At 39.1% G+C, this 14,373-nt stretch overlaps 1 protein-coding gene across 4 annotated transcripts in view; it reads right to left on the bottom strand.

Annotated features, from left to right (window-relative positions):
• ldah (lipid droplet associated hydrolase) overlaps nt 1–11,460 on the bottom strand; it is a 19,231-nt gene extending 7,771 nt beyond the window's left edge. Inside the window, exons 1-5 of one of the 4 annotated variants that reach the window (XM_032499873.1) lie at nt 11,375–11,460; nt 10,489–10,634; nt 4,627–4,761; nt 4,220–4,389; nt 3,426–3,666 (exon numbers count right to left, since the gene is read on the bottom strand). In XM_032499873.1, the coding sequence (XP_032355764.1) occupies nt 3,426–3,666; nt 4,220–4,389; nt 4,627–4,761; nt 10,489–10,627 (685 nt within the window). In that variant the 5' untranslated portion in view covers nt 10,628–10,634; nt 11,375–11,460. The other 3 variants (XM_032499872.1, XM_032499875.1, XM_032499874.1) reach the window with 3 other exon arrangements.
• Between the last annotated feature and the right edge of the window lie 2,913 nt (nt 11,461–14,373).

The following is a 14,373-nucleotide window of genomic DNA, read 5'->3' as shown; positions in this document are numbered from 1 at the left end:
GCTTGAATCAGTCGGCCCATTCTCCTCTGACCTCTAGCATCAACAAGGCTAATTGCTTAAATCACCTTTCTTTCCCATTCTGACATTCAGGAGATTGTCTTGACCAAGACCACACCCCTAAATGCATTGAAGCAACTGCCATGTGATTGGTTGATTAGATTATTGCATTAATGAGAAATTGAACAGGTGTATAATAATAATAATGTGTAATAATCCAGGTGAGTGTATATTCCATCTCAGAAGGTAGAATTCAAGTTATTCAGGGTCCATTAGAGGGAAACGGTGACAAGCAAGGTTTAAGCGGTTACCCTTGACGTTACTGTTAATAGAACCATTGTCAACAGAATTGAAGAGCTGAACCAATACACTTCAATGAGGTAACCTCCAAAGACCAAGAGGAGATGTCAAAGGAGGAAAGGAAATCCATTGAAATTATGGATAGCTCGGTTCAGCTTCATAAAGGACACTAAAAATGAAACTGCCTTTCAAAGAAGAAGACGTCACCATGCCAAACAATCTCTGCATTGCCAAGCAACATCTTCATCAGACCCACAGTCTGACGTGTCACAGTGGAGTTACTGTATATTCCCACATCACTAAACCTTGCAGATGACGCTTCAAGAGGAATGAAAACTTAAAAGTTGGTCAACCACAGATGCGTTAAAAGCCTAACTTTTCAATGGGATCCAGAGATGAATAACCAAGGTTGCCTGTGGATTTCAGCATCCCAAGTGATGATCCAGAGGTTAAGCAAAGTGTGCTGCTTAATGCAACCATTAACACCTTGAATGCCACCAATCACCTAATAACTTATTTCTCTGATTGGCAAAGATTAAAAGTTGCAGTTGCATGGATCCTCAGACTGAAAGAAACCCTTCTGAAGATGAGTAGGCAAAGAAAGCAGTTGCAGCTTGCACATACTAGTGTTAATGGAGCACCAATGGTGGATGTGCAGCAAGAAATGCAAGCTTTTCAAGCTTCACTCAAAAGGGAAGAACTTGTCACTGGATGACCTCTTAGAAGGTGAGTACTCACTAATTTCCTTTTGTCAGAGAGAGAGAGATTGCAGGATGAGATGGCTGCATTATCATCTAAAAAATCAGAGAAAAAAGGCAGCACCATCTACAAGTTGGATCCAGTTCTAGAAGATGGCTGTCTGAGAGTTGGGGGACGCCTCAATAAATTAGCTTTGCCTGAGGACACAAAACATCTCCTCATCCTGTCTAAAGACCAACACATTGGTTTTGTTGTTGTTGTGGATTGCACAGCTCCACGTGGATCTTGGATGATTGGAAAAATACTGGAAACTTTCCCAGATAAAAGGAACTTGTACGTTCTGTTCATCTTCAAACAAAAACAAATATGGTTGTACCTGGTTGTACTTGTGACTAAAATGTGTCTCTTATGTGAGGCTACAAAGTAAATACGTGTAAATATATACGGGTTCAATATGGTTTATGCAGTAAACATTTTGCATAAGTTATTAAAAACTAAAGTGTAGATTTTGTGTTAAGTTTGTTTTTGTGTACATTATCTATATTGTTAGAAAATTGCTTTTTCTTCTGCCAGAAGAAATTATGAGCAGGTGTGTAGGAGCCAAACGGGTTGTTTTCCTACAGCCACAGGGGGCATGATATTGCCTTGTGTTGTCAAGGCTGAGGTTGGCATTGGCCTAATTTAAGTTCCTGTATTGATGCAAAACAGGAGTTGTTAATTGAAGAAGAATAGCAAACAGTTTTTAACTGTGCTCGGATTATGTTGTTATTGGGACTTCATATAACTTTTTATTTATTGGAAGTGACACTTTAAGGACGTAGAAAATAAATGCCTTAAAAAGCAAACTATTGGAAAGGACTGGACATCGTTTTTGTTTTTTTATTAGTACACGTTAGAAACAACAATCTAAATTAGCAACCAGTTGCAGCTAAGTATAGGACATAGTCACTACAGTGGCTATATGTAACTTTCCATTAGTGTTGATTCTACCAGGCTTTAGACAAAAGCGGTGCTGTTTTACTATGCCTGCTGTCGTAAAGGTCTTTTCTTTACGGTGCTTTATTGCCCACTGTATTACTGAGTTAGTTAGCGCTAACAACCAGGAGGTCATGCATGTTCTGCTCTGACAGAAAATCATTCATTTACAATAAGAGAATACAGATATTGTTTCATTGCAAGTGTTGCATACGGTAACTTAACCTACTTTGGATCCATCATGAGCTACTCTATATACACAAAATTCCACTTCCGGGATTTCAGACAGATATTTGTTACCTTTCTTTGTGTTGTAACTTTAAACTGCAGCCGATTTATGAGGACTTTGGTTAACTGCTTCTTAGATCTCTGCAGGGAAAATTGAGAAAGCTAGCTAGACTATCTGTTGAACCTGAGTTTTCTGTTGCATGACTTAAACAACCTTTGAATGTACACGCTCCTCCAAAACCAGTTCCTTCCCGAGGCTATTTTGCAGCGGCATCATGACTCTGTCCGACGCTTAGCACCGCCCAAGACGATTGTGAGTGGTTTAAAGAAATGCAAATAAACCAGAGTACTTTTTCCTCCCTTCTTGGACTGCTGTGTGGACTAGCCATCCCCTTCTCTGCAGCGCTATGGAGGATGGTCTGGCAATGCAAGATTAATCATGAGCTAAACCGGTTATGACGGTCATGGAAAGCCTGACTAAGATTGATTCGGGTTTTCACCCATCTTCTATCACTTTACCTTTTAGATTTTAGTTGTTCTTTGTTTAATGTCCTTTTTTTCTGTGATGGTCCTGCCACAGTATCAGCCATAACTACAAAACATAATTTTTAAAATAAAATAAAAATGCAATTAGGCCTATATAAAGAAATCTCCTGCTACCCTTTACCTGGCTGGATACACTAACTTAGCTTTAGCTTAGCTTTTCCGGTGTTACACCAAAATCTGTAACCCATCAGAATGTATGACTGTAGAGCCGGTCTACCTGCCGTAAATAGTTTTATGAGTTTGCGAGAAAAATCAGACCTGGGCAATCATTACATGTCATTTATGATCATCAGATGAAAAATTAAATAGTTTCAGAAACATTTAAAAGTAACATATAGTTTGTTTAATCACAACAGAAATATTGCTTTAATATACTATTTTTTTCCGATTATTCCAGCACCACATGAATGTAACATAAGTAAATGCCCTGTACGAATGTTCGCGCCTATTCCTTTTGAAAGATCATCTGACACATGTCCTCACTTACTCACCACTGATAATGGTGGAACTTTATCACTCAGTGACAAAGTGACACATGGACAGAGGCACCAAGTTTTGAGGTTGTAGGGCTGGCCCTGTGGTGCGATGCAGCCAAAAATGTAGAGCTGGCACTGTAACATTCTCAACAAAAAGTGAACACTATAGGGCATCAAAGTAGTAAAGAACAAAGCATAACCAACCTGCACAGTCACCGCTGAGTAGACCTACAGTAGGTTGGACAACAGTGTGGTCCAGAGAGCGGATGCCACCAAACACTAGCTTGATCAGGCTGGCTTTAAGTTCTTCCGGCAGCAGAGAGAGCAGGAAGAGAGGCAGGTAGGCCACATAACGCATATGACACAGCACAGGGGTCATAACCTTCCCCTGAGGAGTCTGAGCCATGCGTTCAATGGTGGGAAACAATGCAATGGCCTTTATAATCTTTATAAAAAAATAAAAAAAAAAAGATTACAAAGAACACTTCAAATCCATCAAGATAATTTCTAATTTTTTTTACAATTATGTCAGTGAGATAAAACATTGCATTTTATTCATTTTTTATTCCTGCCTATTAGTTTCAGTATTGTTAGAGGATCTGGCCAACACCCATGAAAAACCAAATTTGTCATGCGGCTTCAAGCATAATTAATTTGAATACGTTGAATTTTGAATAAATGGACGACATTCTGAACGCTCCACAGAGCAGAACTGAGATATGTATTGTGTTACACGAAGTAGCACATGTACTAAACTGTGTGGTGTGTATCTAGATGTAGCAAATGTACTAAAGTGGGAATGATAGAGAGAACATTAGCAACAGCCCTGGTGCAGGGGCTGTTTTATTCTTTATACTTCACTTAGTATTTTGATGTCGGGAATGTGATTTAAAACCCTTATCCTAATCCTTCTAGACTCTTGACCCCAGAGGGTTAAATGTTTTATTGTTGCCGCCCCCCCCCCCAAAATAAAACTGGGAGATAAGAGAGTGACTAACCTTGAGTTCAGGATTTTGCTTCATCATGTTGAGAATAATGTAGCAGCCGATGGAGTGTCCAACCAGGACCAGGCTGGTTTCTCTGGGAACATGTTGCCTGAGGAAGGACAGCTTGTGTTCAATCTGGCCGTTAAGGCCAAACACGTCATCTTCTGCTGCTGAGAAGGCATCTGTATGAAAAAAGAAAAATTGAATTGAATGTCTGGCCAGAACATTTCTAATTTCTGTATACTTTTTTTTGGTGTCCATGTTCAATTATCTGGAATTACTAGGCTAACAAATCCCAATATCTAAATATGTTATATGTGATAAACATTTACTATTTCACATAGCATGATAATTCATGATTTCTCTTCCAATGTAATTAGATTGGTAAAAATAAAAATGAATTTGAGAATAATCCGTACCTTCTACCATATCCATATAGTCTGGTGGTACACAGTGACCAGCATGACTTACAGCCCACACTGGATAGCGGTATTCAAACATACTGTGAAGTGTTTGCATGAAGGTTCTATAGAAGCCCACTACACCTGGGTTACCTGTATGGAAGACAGCAGAAGATCAGCATAGTTCCCCACTATCAACTATTTCCTTCCCAATTAATGGTCACTTGGGAGGTCACAGAGGATTAAACTAATGTGATATAAAACAAATCTGTTAAACCCCCTATGAGGACTTTGAAAAACAAACAAAACTTAAAGCTGCAAGCAGCGTTGAACGGGCCCTTGTTCTTCTGCACGCATCGGAGTTACGGGCAGACGGCACACCTTGCAACCGTGCATTTGCAAGCCACTCAGACACTGCAATTTGTCACCAATGAAAAGAGAACACCCTGCTGAGTTCAATGATAGCTCACAAAAGACACTACGCCATTAGCTGTAAAAGGGGCGTGGCCAAAGCATAAGGGTCAAGCGTGGTTACAGTATAGAAGGTGGCTCAGACCACACAGTTTCATGTAAATCGGATGATGTTTGCAAGAGTATATGGCTGCAGCCTGCAGCATCCCATCTCGTCCGTCCCGTCTCATCCGGTCCCGTCTCATACGGAGGTGTGTCCAACGGTAAATCCAGAGGGTCAAAAATGCGAAATCGCGAATAATTTTCCAGATGGATGGTTCTGTTGACAAGATAAATCGCAGACTATCGTCTGGAATAAATAAACCTGCGTCACTATCATGCTAATGAATAAAATACTTTTAATATTTGGTTTTAACGTTTAGTTAAAAAAAAAACCACCAAGAGAGATCGAAGAGACTTGCAGTACGGGTCGCAGGTCGGACTCGAACTAGAACCGCTGCATCGAGGAGCTAACATCTAATTATGGGCACCCGCTCTACACCTGAGCTATCTGGGTACTTGAAAAAAAAACACTAAATATTTAATTATTTTATTATTTTGTGTGTTGCCGTTACTGTTAAATTAAAAAACAAAAAATATTGAAAGTATTTTTTTCATATGCATGATTGCCGTACTGTTTAGGTACACGCAATTTAAACTAAACTGTACATAAGATAAATGCAGACTATCATACTGATGAATAAAAACACTTAAAATACGTGTTTCGTCTATAAAAAATGCAGATGATAGGCAACTAAAAAATCCTTCTATAGCTGCAACTTTGATTTAATTTAGGTTTGGTTTTAATTTCTTTCCCCCTTTCATACATCACACACAAATCCGATAGAACCGCTGTGGAAGAAAAATACAATCGCATCCTGGCCCAAGACCGGGGCAGCAGAGATACGCAGTCGAATGCAGGACGGGTCCCAGAGACCCGAAGGCCGATGCCGCGGTAGTAGAAAACTACAACCGCATTCTGCCCCGGGTCCCAGAGACCCGACCGCATTCTGCCCCGGGTCCCAGAGACCCGACAGCATTCTGCCCCGGGTCCCAGAGAGCCGACAGCCGAGGCAGCGACTGTAGAGCTACAGTCGAATGCTCTCGCCATGCTGATAAGCAGTTATTTGCAGCAATGTCCCAGTGAAGTGTGAAAACAATATAGAATATACAATTAAAAAGTCTTGGAAAGAGTGTAACATGTTTATTTTCGTAGTCTTGTTGTTGTGTGTGCAGATCGTGGATTGTTATCCCTCCTCAGGAGATCCTGCCGTTAGTCGCAGAATCGGCTGCGTCGCTGATGCAGGTTTATCAGATGTAGCCACGTTAATATGGAACAACACAAGCATAAATTCAGAATGAGCAAACTATGTAGGGCAAATGGTTACTTTAACAGTTTTTTTACGTTTTTCAAATTGATTGCAACAAATGTGGTCACGAATTACCCGTGACTCCATTGAACATGTTCGGGGAGGGGGGGGGTCTCGATATCGTAATTTTGACCCTCTGGTTTTACCGTTGGACACACCTCCGTATGAGACGGGACGGGATGAGACGGGACGGACGAGATGGGATGCTCCAGGCTGCAGCCATACCCGTCTCGATGTTTGTCACATAAGGCTAATTTCCTGTTGCCAGCAGGGGGCGCTATGACCAAAAGTCAATTTTGGCATACAAATGTCCTTAGGCCTGGACTCTTGTAAAAAGATTTGGCCAATTTGGACAATGTACACAAAAGTACAAAAAACAACTTCTTTGTTCATCAATAAATGCTCAAAATGCCACATCCATACCATAAGTTTTTCTTTTAATAACTTCTCATCTTTAAAGGTGTTGAGATGGTACAGACCAAAATTGAAGTCCATTGGATGAAATCTCTAGAGGAGTTTGTCCTTATCTTTTAGGCCTACTTCCTGTTGCCACTAGGGGGTGCTATGACTTGGAGTGAATATCGGCATTTACATGTCCTCAGGGTTGGACTCTAATAAATCCTGAAAGGTTTAGAGAAAATCACACAACTTACACTCAAGTTACACCCATTTCCTGTTTTGATCGCGAAACACACAAAATGGTTGCCCCGCCACGGCCATGCCCTATGACCAAACGTTTTTCTTTTAATAAATGTTCATTTTTACTGTCTTAAGATGGCACAGACCAAATTTGAAGTTGATTGGATGAAATCTCTAGGAGGAGCTTGTTAAAGGTCCCACGGCATGAAGGTTTTTTAACAATCATATGCGTTCAACTAGCCTGCCTATGGTCCCCCAGTTGCTAGAAATGGCAATAGGTGTAAACCGAGCCCAGGGTATCCTGCTCTGCCTTTGAGATAATAAAAGCTCAGATGGGCGGATCTGGAATCTTGCTCCTTATGACCTCATAAACTTGCTTTTGACTGTATTGCAATTCCAAGTTTTCACACCTGGTGGAGGTAGTGTCTTGAACAAGGCAGCTTCTCCACAAAAAAGAGCAATCAAAGAAAAATGTAGTAACAGGGGAACAAAAATGGCAGAACCCAAGACAGTGCAGAAAATTTCAGACATGGTGGGAAAATTTAAAATACTTCCTCATAGAAGTGGGGCAGTGCTTGATTTACATTGGTGCCGAATGAGAAAAAAAAGTTAAGCAAATGGCAGCTAGCTTGCAAACTAATGTTAATTTCGTCAGACGAGACCAGAGTAATTATGTTTGTCAACGACCTTTTTTTTCATGATGAAGACAAGACACTGACGAGACTGCACCAATGTCCAAAATAGCTGACTAAGACTAAATTAACATGCATTATTGTTGACAAAAAAAGACAAGACTAAAATGCTTTGCCTAAAAAAAAAAACTAAGATAAAATCTCTCTTCATTTTCGTCTACAATCGTCTCTACTTTTTCATCATGAGACAGAACTACTGCAGTGCCCGTTTGAAGCGTGGGCCTGTTCCAAACAGGCCAATCGCTTGGTTCCCAGTATTTTTTCCCCCCATTAAGCGCAGTTCAATCAGGCTTTGGTTCATCTAGAGATTTGCCGTGTCCCCTTTTTTTATCTACCCGTCACACATCCAGGTAGCAATGTGGCCCGGGCGGGGGAGGGAGGAAGCCCGGTTCATACTGCTGAAGAAGCCGCTGCAGAGCTTAGCGATGTGCCCCAGGGAGGGAGGAAGGAAGCCTGGTTTAGCCTGCTGGAGAAGCCACTACAGCGCAGAGCGATGTGCCCCTGCCATGTGTACAATTGTATTTGCATGAAGGAAGAGGCTTGATATAAAACAAGATGCGTTTAACAACGCGTTTTTGTCAGGGAATTGTGAAATTTAACCAATATTTGAGATGGGTGAAATACTATTTGACTGAAATGGTTATCAGAAATAATCTCAGAAATAATTTATTTTAAAAAAAGAATAAAAGGTTTTGACTTGAACTTAACTAAGATACCTGAGTTCTCTTTTGACTAAAAAGTAGACTAAAACTTGACTAACAAAAATATGTGAATGACTAAATATGACTAAATCTAACAAGGACATTTGGCACAAGACTAAGACTTAATGAAAAATAAGCGACAAAATTAACACTATTGCAAACTCAACAATATTTTTAATTATATTTTATAACAAAACACACGGAAATGTCACAATAGCCAGTTACGAGGTAGCTCAACTGATTGCCCGACACGGAAAACCTTTCTCAGTTCATAAAACGTTGCAGGAATAATGTGCCCAAAGAAAATGCAGGAATTCAACTTTAACGCATATCCAGGAACACAGTTGTGCAGCAAATCGAAGACTTAAAACCTAAAACATCAAGTGTCAATGATTATTACTAAATTGCATGTGTTGAGTGTATTGTGACGGAGCTGAGTTTTTGTAACAAAATTACTTAAAAGCCATTTTAATGTGTTTGAATCTGAGTCTGTTGCGTTAACTAAAACCCATTAATGGAAATCTGTGATGTAGGCTTTGTTGTATTTGTCGGTACACGATCCGTCCTGCTGCCACAACGTTTTGCGCATGCGCACGATGACACGCCTGTGCTATAAATACGTGGCTGAAAACCCAGTTCTTCTCCTGCACTATTGGTACTACGCATGCGTCGGAAACTTGACGGCCAAGCATTAACGGACAGCTTTTTTTTTTTTTCTCATTTTATACCAAGAACAATTATATCGCCAGTATGCATATACCAGAGGTGGATGACAGAATATATATAGTGTGTGGTGTGTGTGTGTGTATGTGGTGTGTGTGTGTGTTTGTTGTGGTGTGTATATATATATATTATAATTTTATATATATAATATATATAAAATATACATTAGCTTTTTTGTGTTGGCTAGACTGTCACAAGTGTCAACATGTAATCTACACTTTTTAGTACTTCAGATATATTATATTTTTAATAAAGATATTAAATTAAGACTGGTCACTGTCCCAAACTGTGTACCGACATCTGTGTACCAAGCATAGAGATGATTATTTAAGTGATCATAATAATAATCGTTTTTTTTTTTTAATTTATCATTTACGCCGGGCTATGAATTACGAGGTGTTTACGTGGCGGCCAATCCAAAAATATAAAGGAGCTAAGATATTTGTGACTTTTTGCAACAATTTATGCAGCTAAATAAATGCCCCCCGTCCTCCCCGCGTAAAAATGCGGTTTGGCTGATTTTCTGAGGTTGTAGTGTGTAACATGTTACAATACAATAAAACCTGATTTTGGTATGTGGTGCTGGAATTTATTTTTACTGGCCTGCGCCCAGTATTTGTCTTGCAAATGTTATTTTGTTTTTTTTTAAATGCTTTGACTTTCCATCGGTCAAAAAGAATTCCCATCCACATGTAATCCAAGGGGGTGTTAATGTACAACTCCTTTATATTTTGGATTGGCCCCCGTAAACATCTGTAATATAGCCGGCGTAATCGACAATAAAAATCTCCAACCAGTTGATCACTTAATATAATCTCGTCTATGCTTGGTACACCGTGTCGGTCACAGTTTTGGATCAGTGACCAGTCTTAATTTAATATCTTTAATAAGAAAATAATAAATATACTATACTAAAAGTGTAGATTACATGTTGAGCACAAAAGGTCTAGCCTACAAAAAATGTCAATATATTTATATATATATAGCACCTCTGGAATTACTTTTGTATTTACATACTGGCGTATAGTCCTTTTGTATAAAAAGAAAAAAGAAAAAAGCTGTCGTTGTAATGCGTGGCCGTCAAGTTTTCCGAGCAGGGTAGACCAATCGTGCGGGAGAAAGCTGGGTTTTCAGATACGCATTTATGCGCATGCGTGATAATTTACCTTCTTTTGATTAATTTTGCTAATTTTAGTCCATTAGAAGTGAGGCTCTCCTGTGAGTGGCCCTCAGTAAAAAAAAGTTTGGACACCCCTACTTTAAGCGGTGCACACTTATGAATACAAAATAATTAGTTCATCTCACCTGGAATAATAAGAAAAAGCACCTTGTGCCCAGAGTGTAACTGACAGGAGCCAAATTTAAGAATCTCTGTGATGGCTCCACAACAGTAGATGAAGTCCGTCTGTGGTTCATCCCTGTTGTCTGTCACCATGTTATCCATCGTATTAACTTTGAGGGAAGAGAGGAGACATTATGAACACCTTTGTTTCACCATTGCAAATTTATCATTTCATCTGATAAGTCACATTTATTGAGCAGTTTCAATCACATGGTAAATATTTTATACAGATCTTTGTAGAGTTGTAACTTCAATCCCGTATTACATAATGTATTATCTAGTATAACTGACTTCAATAACGTTAGCTGATACAGTTTATCAGCAAAGTCCTAAGGTCCCACGTCCGAACGAGTCGTGCACGTGGGGCGTTTGCGCTGTCAGTCAAATTAAAGACAGCAAGATTCTGAACATTTAAAAAAATAAACTTGTACATATTAACACAAACAACCTTCACGGCTCTTAAGTGAAAGAAAAAAACAGCGAGGAGACGAACAAATGACTTAATTAATGGCATTTCAATAACGTTAACTGATATTGGTCATTAGTTGGAAAGAATGGCTAGGCTATATCATATGTTAATTGAGCGGTATTTACAATATAATACATGCAACTCTAAGAATATGAAGCCGTATTAAAGTGGCAAATTTTAGCTAGTATAGTAACGTTTATTAGTTTGGCGTGTGAGCACTAGCATTGACACTGGCTTAAAGGAATTAAAAATACAAATAACTGACTGACATTCCGTAACGTTACTGATTCTCCGACGCTATCTGACAAGTACAATCTATAATGTTACCAAAATATATTTTAACCTCTTAAAAAACGTCAAAACATTAGGCTTCTCTCTTCCTCTTTGATTGTTAGCCTCCCGTTGTTATTATACATCCGTGGTGTGTTTGTTAAATGTGAGGACTTCCTGTTTCGTCACACGTTACCTTTCTTGCTTTTGTTAAAGTGCGGTTACCATCCAACTTACAGCTACATTACTGCCCCCTATACACTGGAGTGCAGATTGATACAATCTATGTGAATGAATGGTACGGTAGTGTCAGTGGTGGAAAAAGTAATTTAAGTAAAAGTACTAATACTAGGCCGACCCTGTAAAATACTATGTTACAATTACAAGTTCTGCATTAAATCTTACTTAAGTAAAAGTATTAAGTAGGCTACCTAACATCAGGATGTCTTAGCTTACTTAAAGTATTAAAAGTGAAACTTGTCAATGGAGAAAAAAAACTAATATTTTAGAAACTAGAAACGATCAACACAGTTCTGTCTATCAAGTGTTTAAGTGTCTAATCATTTCAACTGTACTTGTAAGCCTGTATTGTTGGATAGTTTAATGTACAATAAAACATCAAATCAATGTAGTGGAGTACTTATTTTTTGCAGAGGCAGTGTCTGATGTACACTTGTAACATATAGCTAAAGCAAACACCAGTCCCTTGGCATTAATGGTTCAAATAATCATTTAAATTAGCCCACATGTCAACATCCTAAAATCAGTGCATAACAGTGTGTGAATGTTGATTTGAGAGGTCAACGGCAACCGCGCTCTGTCTGCAGTAGATGGCACATGTAGGTAGCATACAAAAAACATTTTTACAGAGGTAAAAGATTAATAAAACGGCTGTTAATTAAATACAAACATGGCAAAATTACTTTTTTTAATTATTAAATTGACCAAACAAGCTGGGTCAACTTTTAAGTGCTTTTTAAGTAGTCAACGTTATATTGAAAAGATCATCGGTGCCAACCTGCCCTCCGTCCATTACTTATACACATCCAGAGTCAGGAAACGGGCAGGAACCATCACTGCAGACCCTTCTCACCCCTGAATCAATCTTTTCCAGCTTCTGCCCTCTGGTGGGCGCTACAGAGCACTGTACGCCAAAACCCACAGATTCAGGAACAGTTTCTACCCACAGGCCATCTCTCTGATGAACAGCCGACTACTGACCCACAGTGTCAGGTTCAGTTCTGGCCAATAACCCAGTAATCACTGTCTCTACAGCACCTGTTTACTGGTTCCACTATTATTCCATTTATTTAGTATTTATTCATCATTCTCATTCTCATATCTCGCTTATTATTCATTATTTATTCATCATTCTCATTTCCTATTTCAGAACCGTTCATAATGTTCATACTGTTCATATTGTAATATAATAACTTCATACTATTTATCCCAGTACCCTTTGCACTATGTTCCACATTTAAATAATTTGTATTGGACTCTTCATTGCACTCATCTCTCTACATTGTTTCTGTTTAGAGTATGTATATATTAGTGTGTCTATATTAGTGTGTATATATTGTTTGTTTGGTTGTTTGTTTTGAATGTGTAAGCACATTGTGAGCAACTATGCTCCAAAGGAAAATTCCTCGTATGTGTCTTCATACCTGGTCAATAAAGCTGATTCTGATTCTGATTGTCATCAGGCACTCACAGAAATGTAACCTCGATGGAAATCCTCCATTGCTGTGCATTATCTTGCGCTACAACTACAAAGGGGGCCGGTTGCGGCGAACACATCACAACTTAATGAAAAACACGCAAATAGACAAAACACAAGCAAATTGGAAAATTTCAAGACACATGTCCAGCATTGAACAAACACGCTGCAAATAGGCTACACACTCAACCAAATATCCAAACGTGCTGCAAATAAAGAAACAATGCAAAGAGAAAAGCACACAAACTCAGAAAACAGAAACAATGCTAAAAGAAAAGAAAATCCCCCCCCCCCCCCAAAAAAAAAACCTTCTTCCTGATTATACACCAGAGGTTTTCCAGGCCTCTGGAGGGAGTGCTAAGTGGAACAGCTTGATTTTCGACCTCACAGAGAGAGACAGAGAGAGACGGGGCACGTTCAACCTCTGAACGGTGGGCACCATTGTGAAACAGTGTGCAACTGCTTTGAGATCATGGACTGTTTACCTTGAGTCAATGAAAAAGCTGACCAAATTGACCAAAATATTACATAAAATATATAATAACAAAATAATAAATTATATAATATATATGATATAAAAGTATGTATTTAAAAAAAAATTGTGATCAAAATTGTATTCATATTTATGTATTTAAGAAACAAACTGTGAAAAACAATTACAAACAATACACTGAGACAGAGAACTCTCTTCGCAGCTGTAAATCTAACAAACAGCACATTTCTGAGTTCCAGAGAGCTGAAAGGCTGAAAGGTCATTCAGAATCAAGACATTGACAGTAACAAGCACAGTAACATTAAACAAGGCGAAAATTTTGGACCAGCGGGATAGCACTCCCATGTCATGTGAAGATATGTGCCTTGTGGTTTTATTGGGCAGAGAGTGCATAAAGGGCTGTTAATTAATTTCATGTGGGGAATTTTCACAGGGGTGAGATATGTCCAATGAATGAAATTGTAGTGAATCTACTGGTGGTCTGGATTGCGTGATACTTCTGGAATGCTAGACCACACATCATGCCAGATGTGCAAGAATTGGTAATTGTTGTGGTTTGGGGTATTTGTTTGGGTTCATTTTTCCCTTTCTTTGGCCTCCTTGTGTTTTGGTCTTAGTTTTCTCCATGGTCTTGTTTTGCTGTTCCTGTCTCGTGTTCCCTGGTAAGTGTCTGTTTGTCTTGCTTCCTGTTTTATGTTGATAGTCTGGTTTCCTGTTGTTTCTCGTCTTACCAAGCTTTACGTTTGTCGGTCTGATTGTCCTGCCCCGCCCTAATGTGTTTCACCTGATGTCTCACCTGATCCTACTTATAACAGGTAATGTGTTACGTTAAGATAGGGGGCACCTACCATATTCAGCTTGTGTGCACTCGTATAGCTCGTATATAATCGTATAGCTAG

The sequence above is a fragment of the Etheostoma spectabile genome, chromosome 20, assembly GCF_008692095.1.
Source record: "Etheostoma spectabile isolate EspeVRDwgs_2016 chromosome 20, UIUC_Espe_1.0, whole genome shotgun sequence".
In the NCBI taxonomy this organism is placed as follows: Eukaryota; Metazoa; Chordata; class Actinopteri; order Perciformes; family Percidae; genus Etheostoma; species Etheostoma spectabile.
The sequence above is the reverse complement of the archived record's forward strand: the minus strand, read 5'-3'. Positions and strand labels throughout refer to the sequence as shown.